General features: G+C 45.7%; 1 protein-coding gene and 1 long non-coding RNA gene across 30 annotated transcripts in view; one reads left to right on the forward strand and one right to left on the reverse strand.

Annotated features, from left to right (window-relative positions):
* The window catches only part of EPB41 (erythrocyte membrane protein band 4.1), a 108095-nt gene that overhangs the window by 20070 nt on the left and 69828 nt on the right, over positions 1 to 18197 (reverse strand). For 13 of the 29 annotated variants that reach the window (XM_064172844.1, XM_064172833.1, XM_064172830.1 and 10 more), the window contains exons 13-18: positions 17256 to 17381; positions 13539 to 13750; positions 11701 to 11757; positions 11528 to 11572; positions 10604 to 10666; positions 7014 to 7193 (exon numbers count right to left, since the gene is read on the reverse strand). In XM_064172844.1, coding sequence (XP_064028914.1) covers positions 7014 to 7193; positions 10604 to 10666; positions 11528 to 11572; positions 11701 to 11757; positions 13539 to 13750; positions 17256 to 17381 — 683 coding nt within the window. Of the gene's footprint in view, positions 1 to 3503; positions 4467 to 5134; positions 6355 to 7013; positions 7194 to 10603; positions 10667 to 11527; positions 11573 to 11700; positions 11758 to 13538; positions 13751 to 17255; positions 17382 to 18197 lie in introns of those variants that run through there. The other 16 variants (XM_064172831.1, XM_064172817.1, XM_064172835.1 and 13 more) reach the window with 13 other exon arrangements.
* Positions 8220 to 11787, forward strand: LOC135190973 (uncharacterized). Its single transcript, XR_010308701.1, has 2 exons — positions 8220 to 8450; positions 11566 to 11787. It is a non-coding gene; the product is annotated as an uncharacterized LOC135190973 (long non-coding RNA).

The following is an 18197-nucleotide window of genomic DNA, read 5'->3' on the forward strand; positions in this document are numbered from 1 at the left end:
AGGATGTGGTGCAGGACAGTGTCAAAGGCCTTGCTCAGCTCCAGGTAAATGACATCAGCTGCTCACCCCTCATCTGTCCATGTTGTGACCTGTTCATAGAAGACCACCAGGTTTGTCAGGCATGATGTGCCCTTGGTGCAGCCATGCTGATTGTACCCAATCACCTCTTCACTATTCTGTCTCAGCAGAGCCTCCAGGAGGATCCGTTCCATGATCTTACTGGGCACAGCGGTGAGCCTGACTGGCCTGGAGCTCCCTGGCTCCTCCTTCCTACCCTTTTTTAAAATGGGAGTTCTGTTTCCCTTTTTCCAGTCAGTGAGGACTGCCCCAGACTGCCAGGACTTTGGGATAGAACAGAGAGGGGTTTAGCAACCTCATCTGCCAGCTCACTCAGCACCCGTGGGTGTATCCCACTGGGTGCCATGGACTTGAACACTTTCAGGTTCTTCAGGTGATCATGAACCCGATCTTCACTTCTGATGGGCAGCTCTTCCTTCCAGCCCCTGCCATTATCTTCCATGGCTCCAGGAGTGTGGCTGGAGGCCTTTGTAGTGAAGACTGAGGTAAAGAAGTTGTTGAGAACCTCAGCCTTTCCAATGCCACTCATGACCATTTCACCTGTTTCCTTTCTGAGGGGGCCCAAACTTCCCTAGGCTTCCTTTTGCCATTAATATACCTGTAGAAATTCTAGGTGTTCCCTTTGACCTCCCTGGCTAGATTCAATTCAAATGGTGCCTTGGCTTTCCTAAGCAGATCTCTGGCTGCTGGGGCAGGTTCCTTATATACCCCCCATTCCATCTGCCATTTCTTCCACTCCTTGTAGAGTTTCCTTTTGTGTGACAGTGTGTCCACAAGCTCCTTGCTCAGCCAGGCAGCCTCCTGGCATTCTTCCCTGCTTTCCTCTTTGTTGGTATGCACTGCTCCTGGACACAGAGGAGGTGATCCTTGATCACTGACCAGCTGTCCTGGGCCCCTCTTCCCTCTAGGGTTTTGTCCCATGATACTTTGGCCAGCAGATCCTCGAAGCAATCAAAGTCTGCACGCCTAAAGTCTAGGGTGATAAGCTCAGCATACCTCCTCCTGGATGCCCTGAGGATCTGAAATTCAACTGTGTCATGGTCACTGCAGCCAAAGCTGTCCCTGGGCCTCAGGTCAGTCACCAGCCCTTCCCTGTTGGTGAGAACAAGGTCCAGCATAGCACCTTTTCTTGTTGGTTCCTCTACCATTTGGAAGATGAAGTTGTCATCTATGCAGTCCAGGAACATCCTGGATTGCTGATGCCTTGCTTTGTTATCCCTCCAGCAAAAGTCAGGGTGGTTGAAATCCCCCATTGAGGACCAGGGCTTGTGACCTGGAAGCCGCTTCTATTGGCCTGTGAAGGGCCTCATCTGTTTGCTTCTGCTGGTCAGGTGGCCTGTAGACACCCTTGTGTCTGCTCTGAATCTCCCTCTTTTAGTTTCAAACCATCCTTCCTTGTCCTGCCACAACACATCCTGCTAAAAAAATTGCCCTCATCCTTCTTGTAGACTCCCTTTAAGTACTGGGAGGCAGCAAGAAGGTCTCAGCAGCTCTCTTCGACACCACAGTGAAGCTGTACAATCACCCAGTGACTTCTACACTTCCATCCACTGAAAGAGGAAGGCTGTGTTTTAAAGGCAGTATATTAAGAAGGGAAGAATACTTTCCAGTGACAAATCAGCATCCTCACAAAGCAAAGTCCTAAAGGCACAAACTGGTGAACTAATTGGAGCAGGATACAAGAATACTCAGAAAGATTCGTGTGAGACTAAAACAAAGGGTTTCGTTGGCAACCTACATTTGAGACAGCATTTTGAGAGCCTCAAGCAGCCTGTGATCTCCCTCGGTCCTTCAGATCAAACAGCACATGCTACATTTGCCTTTTTTTTCCTGCAAGCTTTTATCTGCTAGCTTCCTACCTAACACTGCTCACACAGATGCAAATAGAAAAGGTTATAAATGTAGGTATTTATATATATTCACATAGTTTAGTCCCTGTAATGAAGGTTTTCTCCCTTCCATGCTGCCAGAGCAGCTGCCAACACTGATGGCACTGGTGGCTGTTCTCAGATGTAGTTGTGTTTACACTAATCCTCCAAAGTAACAAAACCCAGATTGCTACTGAAAGGAGAAGCAGTTGATGCAGTTCAGCCCCACAATTACTATGTACAGAAAGGAAACCCCTCAGACTTCAAGTCCCTTCTTCCCTCTGGCTTGCTCCAGTTCTGCTCAGCTCAACTGGGCAACTCATCTTGGAGCCTGTGCAGCTCAGTCAGGTAAACCTGGCTACATGTGAGTGTGGTCCAGACGTTTACATTTGGAGGCAATAAACAACAAGCAGCATGCAAAGGTTTTGTTAGGGAAGTCAAAACAATCCATAGCTTTAACATCAGAACTGTGTCCTGACATAGTTAAAATTCAACATGCTAACAGAGGAGACATTTCTAACAGCAGGTGACTCCAATCCTGCCACCTAGGCAAACATGCATCAGTCAGTTCAACACAAAGTAACTAAAACATATCTGAAGTGCACCCAGACCACCAGAGTGGTGGGTGATGATTGATCTGTATTACAGTAATTAGCTACTTGCAATGGCTTTTATCCTCACTATGGTGTGAGAAGGAAGTTGTGATGCTTTGCAGAAGACCTCCCTCAGCAGAATGAGAAGTTACCCATCCTTGTCTCCTACATTAAACAGCAGCATTGCTAACCATCATGTTTGATTAAATGCCAATCTTAGCTTCCTGGAGGAGGAGTGGTTATGGATTACACTCAGCAGCTGGCTGTAAAGCCTCTTCTGGATCAGTATCAAATGTTCTTCAGCTTGTCAACAGCTCACATTTAACATAACAAGCATGCAAACAAGCCTTAAGCAATTCCTTCACGGCCTCTACAGGGGCTGACGGAGTAACAGTCTCCTCCCAGATATTCACACTCCTCATCTGCCCTCTCACAGCCATCAGGAGCAGGGCTCAGAGAATAGGCTTTTGCATACTAGGAAACTTCAGAATGGACCTGGCAATCCATGACCACTCTCCACTCTTGCCAGGTCCCATATCACAGCTACATGAGGACACACAGCAGATTTAACACGGCGGTCATGGGGTGTCCCTCCCCAGGGGAGCAAATTACAGAGATGAAAGACCAGCACAAGGAAGATACAGAAAAGGCTACAGCCAAGAAATTCAGGAGCTTTGGTCTTGAGGTTTCAACATGACCCTGTTGCCACTCAGAGAAAGAGTAGCCACCAAACAGTCAGAGCTATGACCAGGAAAAAGGACATCATAAAGGGAATACGAGGAGAAGGAAAAAAGCTAGAGTAGAGCTGACACTTTCTGAGTGATTTCTGCTCTTCAGGAATTGTAATAGAAACCTTTGGAAGAGTTGCTTCACTTGCTTGCCGGGGAAAGGCTGTCTCAGAAGGTACCTCCTGCTTTTTTAGTTTGTCTTCATCCTGTACTAACAGAGGACGCTCCTGTGTCTGCTTTTGTGGTAGAAGATCAAGAAAGACAGAGAGAGATGAACAAAAATGACAGATGGAAAGTGTATCAAATGGCACTTGGAGGTGTGCAAAGCGTTAGCACGGTCTGTCTCTCAGCATAAAAATAATCATCTGCCCTGGAGAGCAGAGCTGCTGGTGGCTTCAGCCGTAGAGCTACGAAGTCTAGTCCTCTCTGCAGAGCACATCAACATCTGGGTCAGGATCACACATGTTGTGTCACAAAGCTCTGGGTCAGAATCACGTATGTTTTGTCACTGCCCTCCCACAAGGGCGTACACTCAAAATCTAATTAACTGGTTTGGAACTGGAATGGTTGAGAAAAAAGTTTGAGGCATTAGGAATAGAAGAGGTATAGTACAAAATGTGGTCTCTGATGGCTTCCTACTCTACAGTGCCCATAAGACCCCATGTTTGTTCAATAGTTTTGAGCATCCAGACTGAAGTGAGGACACATAATGCTTTGTCAGAGGTCGGACACAGTATCAAAGTCTCCATTGTTCTGCAAACTCTACTGGAAAGACTGAAAACCTGTTACTCTCAGAAATCCCGAGTGTGAACCGAGCAGGATGGCAGTGGGAACACCTCCGAGTCCTTACATTTTGCTCCACATTTTAGCACCCCTGTTTCCAGAGTCTAAGGAATTTAGGAAACTCATCAGCCTCCAGATTCCTTCTGGAGTTTAAGAAATAAGAAACTTGTCAGACAGGATCATGCAAGAGTTCTCTAGCACTTCCCTTGGAGAAAGAAAGATTGTGGGACTCATTTAGTAACTCTCCATCCCTTTAGTATGCCTGACCTGGTCAAACTCCAGTGTACCTAGGAGAGGAAAAACTTGGCTCTGAGCTCTCTGAGTTGAGCCAACCTCCTCTGATCAGTGTGGAACTTTGGGACTGGTTCTTTGCACACCCCCAAGTGACGAGAACTGGGGAGAAAGTAGCTGGGAGACTGGGCAGCAAACGAAAAGATAAAATGCAAGAGTAACATGATCATTAAAACAACAACAAAAAAAAAAGGAAAGAAAGACAACATAAAAAGAACAGGGTAGTTAAACTTCCATCACAATTTTTCTCACCAAATACATGGTTTTTATCTTTCATGCAGTTTTTTTTGAACCAGCCATGCACCAAAATAAGCAAAATTGAAGGTTGCAAAAGCTGCAGCAGTGCCAGAATTCCTATAGGGGTGAGTTATGAAACTACTTCATGTAGCTAAAAGAAAAAAAAAAGTGTTATCTAGCAGCTGCTGCTGAGTTTTTGCTTGGTGCCACTGCAATAGCAAAAGTCTGGTTCAGAAGCAAGTGTCAGAACAGCAGCTTTACCTCAAGCCCACCAACCTGTCTCTCAGAAGATAGGACAGAGACTTTCTTGACCTGGACACACAAAGCGTGTTAAGGTTCAGTTGTCTTGCAATAAAACATGGAAATAGCAGAAGAGCAGCCACTGGTTGCAACCCATATGGCCAACCCAGCATGGTGAAGATTCCCACCAGGAAAAGGAGGAACAGGTCTGCTTTGAAACATGATTTACCATCCATAAATGTGAGCAGGTGAAGGAAAATTCCCCCCTGTAGACAGACACCTGCTGAAGATGCACTTCTGGAAGTTCACAGCAGAACATGCTCTATCTCAGAGCAAGCCCACTTCTGAGAGGATCAGATAAAGAGGGAACATCCAGAAATGCAAATCCAGGGCTGACACCAACCCTCGCACCACTGTGGGCCACAGCAGCCTCAGACAGGGAAAGCCTGCAGCATCCAGTTATCATAAACAGCAGTCCCACAAGACTCTTTATCATAACCAAGAATATCACTCTTGAACTGCAGTTGTGGAACTTCAGTGCCCTTGCTCTTTCCCACCTACACATCCATCCACCTCATGGAATCATGGGCAGAGCTCTGCATCACTTTGCTGCCCAAATCCCTGCAGAATTTATGTTGAGACTCAACAACCAAAGAGGAGAGGCCATCCATGTGTTAAACACTGTAATTCCAAGGATTGCAGAATGATTTTTTTTGGAAGAGATCTGATGACCATCCAGTTCCAACCCCCTTGCCATTATCAGAGATACCTTACCTGAGAGCAGGTTGGTAGAGCCCTGTCCAGCCTGGCCTTGAACACCTGCAGGGCTCACTGATCAACTCTCATTAGCTCATTTGGGTGTTTTGTTCTTCTAACAGGGGGGAAAAAGCAGCCCTCTACCTGTTGAACTTTTCCTCTGTGCTGTGAGGAACCTGTCACAAGCTCGTCTGCTAAACCCCTGTTCTGTACCTGTTCTGAGAACCCTCCCTCCTCTGCAGGGTTATTTCTGTTTCGAAAGCATCTCCCTTGCAATCCTCTGAAGATGAAACACCAATTTTATCAGCAATTGCTGTGGGCAGGAATGGAATAAGCCAGGCTGAAACCAGGAGAGACTCTACAGCTGCTGCCATCACAACCAGGGTGACATTTTTCACTTGTAATGAAAAATCACATTATTTAAGAGGTCAATTACCACAAATTCTAGCTACAGTTTTACTCACGAGCTTCAAATCTGAGCTAGGCAACTCCAATATTACTCAGAGAAGCTGTCTATTGTCCAAGAAGAAACCAGTTGGCAAACAGATCTCTGCTGCTCCAATTTGGTTTCTCTGGAAAATTACCTTTGTAAGGAAATCAGCAGAGAAACAGCGAGTGTATGTGGCTACTAACACACACTCGGCTCCTGTGAGTAGAAAGAGTCCACCACACATGGCCAGCCCTGCTGTAGCCACCTGGGTAGTCTTCTTGAAGCCTCCATGGCAGATCAGCATCTGCAGATCCTAATGCAAGACTAAATCCAGTAACATCCTAAATTAACTGGAGAATAAAGTGACTTCAGAAAATTGGAACCATCCAAGTACTTCTCCATTGGGTTTCCTGCAGCATTATCTCTGGATTAATAAATCTTTTAACTGATGTATTTGGGGGCTGGGGTGTTTTCTTCCACATTTTGAGGGAGATGCATTCCCTGGCACCAGGAATAAACCATTTCCCAGAAAACCCATCATAGACTCATAGAATAGGTTGGGTTGGAAGGTATCTTAAAAGATCATCCAGTTCAAACTCCCTGCCAGGGGTGGGGACACCTCCCATTAGAGCTGGTTGCTCAAGGACTCATCTAACCTGGCCTTGAACACCTCCAGAGAGGGAGCATTCACAACCTCTCTGTGCAACCTGTTGCAGTGTCTCAACACTCTCATTGGAAAGAATTTCTTTCTACTATCCAGCCTAAGCCATATGAAATAAAGTCTAGCAGCATAGAAAAGTGGCATCAAAACCAGGTGAAGAACTCCTACCTCCTTTTCTACCCAAAAAAATCCCATTTTTATAATACCACAAGCATGGATTCCTTCAGAGGCCTCTGTAGATGTTCAAAGTCAACATTAACTATTAAAACCCAATATACCTAAAACCTAGGCTGAACACTGGGTTGGAAAGCTGCCCCTTGGACTGCCGCACACTGCGGAGGTACTCACTCCGTCTGCTCCCATGGGAATCTGCCCGTTGACGTTGAGGGCTCGGAAAGGGGAGTGAGTGGACAAACGCTTGTCCCATTCACTTGGCCGAGGCTCCGGGACGGACTCCATAAAGTTCTTCTTCAACTCACTGATGTTGGCGTGATGCTTCTTTATTTCTTCCTGGGTCTTATCTAGATCCTAGCAGTAAAAGGACAGGATGAATGAAGGGATATGGGGAGGACACCTGCCATTGCCTCACTGCTGCATAGCAAAGCTGCGCTCAGCAGAGCTGCTGCCACTGTCTATCAGGTGTGCTCACACTGCAAACACGCACAGGAAATGTCCCCTCTCCTCTTTCCACTGGTATTAACTGGAAGAAATTGCAGCAGGCGTGGAGCAGGGACTCCTTGAAGCATCCTCTCTCCTCTTTTCACTGGTGTTAACTGGGAGAAAATGCAGTGGAGCAGAATGTGCCAGTGCTTCAGCTCAAGCTGCACCCACCTAGATGCAGCTGAGGGTCTTCTCATAGGTCTTCCTTATCTGAGACTGCTTTTATTTGCAAAACTAAGTATGTTTAGGTTATTTAATTTAAATTGGATAGGTTTGCTTTCTTTTCCCTCTGCTAGTCTGAAGATTCACAACTGTAAATGCAATTAATGCTTAAGAAACTGTTATCCCAATTTGATTTATTCTCTCCATACCCATTTCTCTTTCATCCTACCAGGAATTACCTTTGCTTCCAGAAAAGCCCAAATACTTTTATTCCTCCCCTCCCCATCTCATCCCTCCAGGATCTATGAAATGAAAATGAGGTGACAGTCCTTTAAAAATCAAACTGAGAATTTACTTTATGGTGGATCACCCAAGAAACTCCTGCTAAAATCCTTCATCTGGAGAAAGATTCCTACTCTGTGATGCCAGTTTACAGGATAAACGACTTCAAGGCACATCAACTCTCTTCAACTTGTTTCAAAACAGCTTTCCCTTAAAAGCAAACCAGAGCTGGTTGAAAACAAAGCTTTCATATAAAATAGGCATAAGCCAGACAATGACTTTTGTGGACAGTGCCAAAAAGCAGCAAGCCTCACCTGTCAGAAAGGGGGGAAATTCAGGTCAGTAAAAGCATTGCTAGGAAATGTCACTGGTTTTGTGCTTTTAGCTATTATTCAGCCCATCAATATTCAGAGATGGGAGAGGAAAGACAGCTGTGCTAGTTTGAAGCAAGCTAGAATGTTTTGGTAAAAGAACTAGATAACAGGCAGTGAAATGAAAAACAATTGATGTCAACTTCTCTCACAGTTACGCTGAGAACTCTGGGAAGAAGAAGAAAACATTCTCCATTTTGTCTCTCACTCTTGCTTTGGCCTTAGACCTGGTCACATCTCATTAACCCTGCTCCTACTAACCTTGCTCCCTAACCTCTTGGCTGCATCTCTCTTCTTCCTGAGAACTGGGGTAAGGTTGAGAGGGCCGGGGGGAGGTGTTGGGGTGGTTTGAAAGCCCCTCCTGGGGACTCAGGTTTCTGGGAGGGGAGTTGTGCTTTTGTATTGTTTATCCTTTGTATATTTCTGTATATAATTGTATATAACTATATATATTGTAAATAGCTGCTTGTAAATTCTGCTAGCTGTAAATAAATTGCTTCATCTATATTCCCAGGGTCCGTCTGAGTTAGCTGGGGCAAATTCAAAAGTGTGGGGGGGCGGGGTAACCCCCAAACCATCACAACAGCCCTAAAAAAAGCCCCCCCCTAGAATATCTGCATCCCTGCAGTGTCCCCAGGACACACCACCCCAAATGCCTCTCTAAGAACATTTGCTCGTTTTGGTACAGTTCCAGGGGGGAAAGACACTTTTGGCATCTGTCCCAGGTGAAAACACAAAGCAAGTGCCTGCTTAGAGGGAAAAAAAAAAAAGGCATAAGTCTGCTGAGGACTCCAAGATAAAAGGCCTGCCCAGGTCCAGGAGCCCTGCAGCTGGTCCTGGGTTTGAGAAGAGAGAAAGGTCACCTTGGCTGTCCACCACTGCACTGTCCTAGGAGAGTTGGCAGAGAAGCAAAAGCCACCAAGAGCTATGTGAAGCCACAACAGGGCTGGGAAGCAACTCAAGGAACAAGGTCACTAAGCCTAAAAGATTTCCCTCCTGTACTGCCCTTGGTGTGAGAAAACAGAGCGTGGGTTACAGAGCAGAGAGCACTCAGCAGCTTCCAATTAAACTAAGCAGCAGCTTTAGGAACATAAGGTCTGCTGGAAAAAAAATCTCATCTGTCAAAAGCATGGGCTGAAAAAAACAAGGGATAAAGCATGTGAGCTGCTGGGGTCAACCCTTTGCTAGGGGAGGGCTGAGGCGCCTGCAACAGAATTGAGAAGGTCAGCAGGGAGCGAATGGGCTGAGTGCCAGAGCAAAGAATTGCAGGAAAAAGGATTTAAAAGCAATGGGAAAGCTCTTGTTGGGGCTGGGGAGATGGAACTGGTCAAGTTGAGTGGAAAAAAGCCACTGGCACAGTCCTCGCAGCGCTCCGTCCGAACTCCACCTATCATCGTGCTGCAGAACCTTCACTTGTGGCCAAAAGCTTAAGATAAAGCAGTCAAAGAGAACAACTTTTTCTTTTTTTTTTCCAATTAAAAACACCCCAAAGCTGCAGATGTTTTAAAGCTGAGAGTAGGAGAAGGCAGTTAGTACAAGGGATATCAACAGGGAATCCCTACCAGCTGCTGCTGCTGCTGCAATTCAGAGGTTAAAACATGGAGCACAGAGTATCAGAAGGCACAAAACACCTTTTGTAACACAGTGTATTAAAAAGAATAAAATATATGATTGGCATGGTCTGCTCTGAGACCATGCTGAGGTGAAACCAAGTGTAAACATCTCCCAAAGCTGAAGGGAATAGCTTTGGGAGGGATGAAATGACTTTTGGGTGTGTGGAGGGACAAAATGGCTTCTCATCCATGAGCATCCAGTCCTCACATCAGCTCCATGGGGATCTGGTGCTGATGCAAGATGGAGCCCAAGGGAATGCTGAAGATGCTGCAAGGTCAAGACTGTGATGAAGGATCACAACACTGCAAGCATTGCAGCATGTCCTGTCTGAAACAACCTGGACATTGAGGTAGCTGAACACCATGAAGGTGACAATTCCACCTGAATTTTGCATTTTCATAGACTGGCTTTTCCCTCTGGAAAAAAACTCATTTCAAGGAAGGAGAAACCTATAAATGAGCCTCTCTGACACAACTCAGCAGCTGGACTCACTGACATGAAAGGTCTTTACTAACCTAAATGATTCTGCACTTTCATGACTCTGTGGTTCTACGACTGGTGCCGCTGTGAGCAGCTAATGGGTTCAAGAGCAGATCTGAGCACACAGCTCTGCCAATCATATATTTTGGGTCAGTATGAGAGAATTAAAGTCAGAAGAGGTAGAAGGAAGAATGCCTGCACATCATCATATTTACTATCACCATGCAAAAGCGCAATGAAAACAAAAGAAAAGGTCTCTGGTGCAGGAGCATGCAAAAACAAAGGCAGCAGCAGAAGAGGAAGAAGTTCAGCGCAGATGCAGAAGGTCTAGGCAAATGCAACTGAAAAAAGCTTCAAGTTCATACAAACCTCCAACATTAAATTGCTATGCCTGATATAAATGTTTTCACCATCTAGCCTCTTTGATCTTTTCTGTGAAAATGAAAAGGGGGAAACAAAACAAACAAACAAAAAAAAAAAAAAAAAGCACAAAAAATTAAAATGTTGTTCTTGCAGGATTGACAAATTGGCAAATCAAAAAAGGTCAACTGAAGGTTGGGGGTGCAGCATTCTGCCAGCATGGGGTGGGGACACAGCCTGGGGCAACCACCAGCAAATAGAGGCCTTGCTGATGGAGGATAGGGAGATGCAATGAGGCCTTTAAAGAGACAGCTCCCAGGGGCTCAGTGACTTTTGCCTTCACTTGTATGGCTTACCACAAAGGATGGTTCATTGTTTTCTGTGGAAACCAAGCACCACCTTGCACTTACATTCCTGAGAGTGATGCTCGCCCACCCCAGTAAGGAGGCTGTAGTGCCTGGTGCAACTTCTACACACTCCATGTGCACAGTAATTCGATCTCAACCACCTTTTCTATCCTAGATATCTCCCTTATTACTCATCAATAAAAAAAAGCATCGCACTTCTTTCATCTACATTTCCTGCAGTGGACACTCTGCGGTTTCTTTGGTTTCCAACCAAATGGGTTTCTTTGATTTCTAATCAAATAGATTTCTTTGGTTTTCTTTGGTTTCTAATCAGATTTGTTAGAGAGGAGATCGATTTCAGAAATTGAAGCAAGTGGGTTTCTAATACCCAATCTGTATATTTTTAGCAGACCAGGGGATGAAGCTGTTCATTTGGAAAGCAGGTATTTTGATAGTTGTAGTTAAAAAATCATCCCAAACCCCAACCCCAGGCACATGAGGAAGTTGGAGCACTGTCTTTTTAAACATGTTACAGATGCATGAATGATATGGCAAATTTGTTTGGTGAAAGTGTAAAATGGCTAACCTTCCTCATTCTTATCAGCTCTTCCTCTTTCTCTGCAGGCTGCTGCTGTTGGGCAGTGATGAAAAAAAAAACAGAAAAAAAAAAGAGTGGTTGGTTCATCTCATTACATTGAACCTCACTGGCTCAACCTTCAAAAAGACTGTGAGCAACCCAGCTGAACGATTAGCACAAACCTGGGGCTGGGCACCACTGGTGGTGGGTACTGTGACCTCAGTGTGCGCTTTCCTCACCTACATTTAAGAAATAAATTGGTAAAAACATTTTGTGTTAGTAGATTTGTTTCCAGAGATCATTTAGTATCAAAACACAGCTGCAGCAGGTTGGTTTTGAACATGCAATAAACCAACATGCAGTCTCTCAGTAAGGAGTTAAGGACACAGCAGCTCTTGGACAACAGTCAGTCAGTCAACAGCACACAACAATAATTCCTGTAGCTCCAGAATTATTTGTGTTTGAAACCAGTGCTCTCTCTACATGCAGCTGGAGACAGGCTTCCCACTTCTGTTAGCTTTGCTAGGCAGTGTTTTCTGGTTTCATTTGCAGCTGGATCTCCCAGGTAAATCCTTCCCAAAAGCAACGTGCTCAAATTAAAAGAGACCTTCTTCAAAAACAGAAAGCAATTGGTTGTGCACTGGTATTAAGTTCAACAGACAGTGAGAAGGAATCTAGCTACAAAAATCAACCCTATAATCACAAATTGAGCTCTTTTACTGCCCATAACTACAGAGACAAGATGCTCTAACTTTTCGAGGGAAGCATTATAGAGAAACTGGATTGCCAAATACTCTGAAGGCAAAAAGCATGGGTGGGTGTGAAGTGATGCAGCCACATTTGAGAAATGGTAGATTTGTCACATTCAAATCCACAACTTCCTCCCACATCTACACTTAGGGAAGAAAAAAAACAGAGTTTAAGAATTTAGGGAAAAAACCTGTAATAAGAGAAATCAGATGAATCAAACTGACTTGTGTTTAATGCTGGAGGGGGTTAAATGGTGGTGCAGGAGCAGCACAACAGGGACTGTGTGCCATGATGCATACTCTGAGAACCAGCCTGAAGATCCCTTCAGCATTTTCAGTTAAAAATTACTGCTCACACAAGCCACAAAATGTTTAGAAGCAACTCTCCTTTCTTCACCTCTATCTCCCAGCCTTCATTACTGGGGATCTCTCCTGCTGTGTCTCATACTAGACCCCCTGTATGGGATGTTACAGGAAAAAGGTGACTCAGTAATGCTGAGAGCAGCAAAATATTCATAGAAATGTGGGAAATGCACAAGACACCTCTGCTGCAGTGCTGAAAAGTTTCACTACGAGCTGCAGGACATCAGGGACACTGTGGTATGAACACTGGCCTTGCCATTACCTGGAGTAACGGGAGCAGTGCACACAGCTCAGCATCAGTGGCAGTCTCAGACATTTGTGGAAATACCAGATCATGTTTCAAACAAATGTCATTGAGACAATAAATCCACCAAGGGTTTGACAGTGCCATCCACAACTGAAGTTCTACTCCAATTTGCAGAAGTGTATTACTGGCTCTCCCAGAGACAGCCTACCAATGTAAAACACGTTTGCCTTCTGCCACAGGGCTGAAGACCAGATCCCTATCACCAGTTTCACTGGAATCACTCCTGCTGCCATACCAGGAACCAGCACAGACAGCCCAGTGATAAGCCAATGAGCCAGCCCTAAATTCAGGTCCCATGAACTCATGTGCAACTCCTGACAGATTTTTTAATGCCATCATGGTTGGACTTGGTCATCTCAAAGGTCTTTTCTGACCAAATGATCCTAGGATTCTATTCTGTGATTCTGTATTGGCAAACTGCATTTCGCTTGACTGTAACTCAGCCCCACTGGAGCTCCTCCCTTCCTGACCCAAACGCTTGAACTCATGCCTGGGCAAGGAACAAGGTACAAAGAGCTACTGCTCTGGGGTGGCTTCAAAAGCTGATGCTCCCAGCCAGCACCAGCACAGACCCTCCCAAAGAGTCTCTGGTCTGCCGTACCTTTGATTCATCGGCCGTCTCCTCCTTGGTTCTCTCTACTAGGATTTCTTCATGTCTCACATCAGGTTTTGCTGTTTCCTTTTCTACTTTAGATGCAATGACCACATCCTTCACATCAGGCTTAGCTGGGACTTGTTCTGCAGCATGGCTCTGAGCAATGGCTGGGGCAGAGGTGGGACGGGGACTCCTCTCAGGGGTTATCACGGCCACTGCTGAGGATGGGAAAAGGACAAATTGGGACACAGTTCAGAGCAAGCAACACTTCCAGAGCACCAGGCACCACTTACAAATTACAGTGCTGTCATTTAAAAAGAAAGGGAGGAAGAGGAGAAGGGAAAAAAAGGGAAAATAAATAGAGATGTTGAGCAAAGCAGCTTGTGCATTTAGTAGAGGAAAGCCGAGATTTATTTTTTTTTAATGGTTAAAAGAAAATAAACCACCACAACAGACAGTTTACCAAAAGCAAGCTTGTGCTCTGCAGAGAAGCCATGCCAGAATGGAAAATCTGGTTCTGATACTGTGTCATTGATTTCTGAGTCCTTCACACACAACTGACACAGAATCCCACTCCAGGGTAACCGTTAAAATAGAAGCACTTATTGCCGTGGTGAATTCTCAGCTCGTGGGCATCTCCTCAGCCAGAGACAGGTGGTTTCTGGAAGGAAACACAGACTTCCCCCCAGCTCCACAATCTTTCTAGCTATTCAAATGGAAAAAAGTAAACAACAAGCTTTGCTAAATAAAGCTTCACAGCAACTTCCAGGTGGGTTTCAAAGCAAGCTGGGGCTGCGTGTCTAAGATGGGTATGTCCTGCCGCAGCCCAAGGAACTGCTGCAAGAAGACACCCAGCATCTCCAGGTCAGTGACAGTGCAGAAATGAAGAGCACACTGCCAAGAAATGATCTCTCCACAGGATGACAGTCTGAATTCAAGCACTAGGTGCACACAAAATCAATTGCCTATTCCTTCCTTCAGTTCCTGCTCTCCCAGCCAGTTCCTGATCCCTAAAAAGCCCAACACCTCCAAAATATTCAAGCCAATACTCTGACAAAGCAGTATCAACTAATTCACTGGTGTGTTTATAAATTAAATAAGCTGTTTAGTTCTAATACTGGGCTGTGGCCATTCCATTAAAAATATACCTAGACCCTTTAAGATCCTCAAGTCCAACCATTCTCTAACTCCACCAAGGCTGGTGCTAATCCATGGCCCTCAGCACCACATCTCTGCCTCTTTGAAACCCCTCCAGGGATGGGGCATTCAGCCACCTCCCTGGGCAGCTGGTGCCATTCTTTGATAACTCTTCCAGTGAAGAAGCTGCTTCTGAAGTCCAGCCTAAACTTTCCCTGATGCAACTTGAGGGCATCTCCTCTGCTCCTATCACTTTTTCTTTAGGAGAACAGATCAATCCTCATCTGGTTCCTGCCTCCTTTCAGGGAGTTGTAGAGAGCAAAAAAGACAATTTACAAAGCAAGATCCCCAATGTATGACCTACCCTGGCTAACATCAGGTTTCCAGTGACCATCATCTAGCCAAAGACACCAAGAAACTCAGTGTTAAAAAATAAAATTGTAATTTTAAGTACCTCCTTAGTAAGAATTCCTGTTTCACTGGAAAGAAAACCACACCTCACCAGTGTGTAGCAAGCCTGTGCAGAAGCAAGCATATTCCTGTGGCTAAAATAATACAAGGGGGAAAAAGACCCTGATTTTTCAGGGACTGAAATTACACTTTGAAGGCAAATTCCCAGACACATCTTGCTGAAAACATCCCCTAAAGCCCAACTCACCACCACTGCTACCTCATTATCTCCCTCTGATTCAGCACAGTCTCTGAGCCAGGCATTGTGTGACACTTTCAGTGCCATGTATCGGTGCATTGATGCCACAGAAGCAGTGACAGCCATGGGGAGGACAGATGAGATGGCAGGAACAGTCAGGATCAGAAGAATGCTGGGTGTGCAAAGCCATCATGGTGGTACCTGGCTCCTGCGGGACTGTGTCTACCTCTCTCATCACCACTTTTTCTTCCTCCTCCTCTTCAATTGGAATTATCTCAATATTGCCAAAAAGCACATTTGGCTAAAAAAGTTATGGATGTGCTAAAATGCCACCTCAAAGGTGAAGCAACAAAGGAAATACTGTAAATCTGCAAGGCCACCTTTCTTTAATCAGAATGTCAGGCTGAAAGGGACCCCAAGGATCATCTGGTCCAACCTTTCTAGGCAACAGTAGAGTTGAAATGAGATGGCTCAGCACCCTGTCAATCACAGAATGGCTTAGACTGGAAGCGACCTCAAAGGTCATATACCCCAACCTCCCTGCCATGGGCAGGGACACCTCTCAACTAGACCAGGTTGCTCAAGGACTAATCCAACCTTGCCTCCCTGCTCAACCTGTTCTGGAGTCTCACCATCCTTGTACTGAAGAACATCTTTCTCAGCTCCAGTCTAAACTGCTCTCCTCCAGCTTCAAACCATTCCACTCTTATCCTGTCTCTAGACAACCCTCTAGACATCCCTTCAGGAACTGGAAGGCAGCTCTAAGGTCTCTCCAGAGTGTTCTACAGGAGGAAGAACCCCAGCTCCCTCAGCTTGTCCTCATCAGCCTGCCCTCATAGTAGAGGTGCTGCAATCCTTGGATCATCTTTGTGGCCCTCCTCTGGACTTGATCCAACGGCTCTGTGCCCTTCTTATGATGAGTCTTAAAACTGTCTCATGTAAAAGAATCCACTACTTCCCTTCCAATATTCTTTAGGAACTCTGCTTCTCTCACAGCACTTCAGAGCACCAAGACATGTGGGAGAAATAGTTAACAGCTTCCAAGCTCTTTCTTTGATATTCCGCAGAACGCTAATGGTTCTGTGCTGTCCAGAACTGGGTTATTTGTAGTTGTTTTGCTGATTTATTACCTTTAGCTATTTTGACATATGAGGGTTTAAATGCACTAAAAGGTAGTACTCCAAAATATAAGATTATTTTCTATTGCCCTGGCCAGGAAAACAATCCCTACTGGGAACTGAAGTGTCAAGAGAAAAAAAGTGCAGGAGGGGAATGAGAAGAAGTGGAAGCTGCCACAGATTGCTGCTGGACGTGTTCAGATAGCAGGGTGGTCACTGGCTGCCCTGTTGTAGCCCATCCCATGGGACATCCTCGAGTCAAGCACAGGAGCTGGTTTAGTGCTGTTCAGAATATTCAGGAAAACAGGGGAAGTTCCCAGTTACTTCTTTCCATGGCTTCAACCCCCTCTTCCAGTTGTGACTAACCACCTCTGCTTTTAATTATGATTAGTGTGGATCAGTGACAGGGTTCTGAAAACAAAAAAACAAACAACTAGAAAAGGAAAAAAAGTCAAAAAAATGTGACCTCCAGCAGTCCCAGAGTAGACAACCTGGTCTTCAGGCACTGCAGGATCCTACAGCTCTGGGGAATGAACCTCATAGTAAGGGACAGTGACAGAGGAGGGTTCAGAGGCCACTGCACGCTCACTTCAACACACAGTCAAGCCCTGGCATGGCACCTCCTTGGCTCAGCAAGCAGCACACCCCAGTAAAGCAGCACACTACAGCACACTTGCAAAGCCAGGTGGGATTTTAGTGGCACTGAACACCACTGCAAGCGATGTCACCTCTGTCCTGCAGCACTGCAACACTTCAACTCATCATTGCCAGCACGGGCGGCTGCAGGAGCCGCACCAATGGCACACGCTGCGGCTGTACCTGACCATGTCAGCAACGGCTCTGGGAACTTTGGCTTGGCCACAGGAACCTTAACCACCTCTACCTTCTCCTCCTCCTCCTCCTCTGCAATGGGTTTCATTTCAAAAGTTTCAAGAGTGTGTTTGGCTAGAAAGAGGTTTGCAGGTGTTAAGAGAACCACATGAACACAAAATGGCAACCACAGCAGAGGACAGAGACAGGGAAGATCTCTCTCCGTGGCAGCGTCTGCGAGCAGCAGGGTTTTAAACCAGGCAGCTCAAGAGTAACTTTCCACCAGGCAGTTGTGTAGCAGCCTTACTGGTGCTGCCATGCCCAGGAGCACACTGGACGAGAAAAAGACCATCACATGTAATCTTTGCAGGCTTCCTGCCCAGGCAGGGATCTGTGGGGACACATGAAGGGCTCTGAAGTGTGATATCATGATGGGCTCTGTCTGTCAGGTCTGGGAAGACCTGACAGGGGCTGGCTGCTAGGAATAACACAGCCAGGCTCCTCTAGAGAAAAGCCTGTCTAAAACCCATCAGCTTTAATTAAATGTACATATATGGAAATTAAGGCCATACAGCCCTAATCTTGGTGTCTTAAGTCCTCCACCTTCTGTTTTGACAGCACCAAGCTTTCCCTGACTGGCAAGAATCCAAGGCAAGCCTGTGATGGGGAGCCAGTCTGCCATGCCGCTTCCTGGGAGCTTGGTCTGGATTTCATACCAGACTAACAGTGGTGTCAAAAGCAGGCCAGAAAAAAATCAGGGTGAGGAAAGGAAGTAGAGCAGGGCACAATGGATTTGCATAAGAATTATCTCCAGCCCTGATGCACCACAGGCATTTGCAATGGGAGTGATGAAGACTGCAAATATTTGACAAGGCTGCTGCTGTGAAGCACTTGTTAGCACTCCCATGTGCTGGGGTACCCACACACCTCCAAAACGTTAATAAAGGTTAA

The sequence above is a fragment of the Pogoniulus pusillus genome, chromosome 37, assembly GCF_015220805.1.
Source record: "Pogoniulus pusillus isolate bPogPus1 chromosome 37, bPogPus1.pri, whole genome shotgun sequence".
NCBI classification, from domain to species: Eukaryota; Metazoa; Chordata; class Aves; order Piciformes; family Lybiidae; genus Pogoniulus; species Pogoniulus pusillus.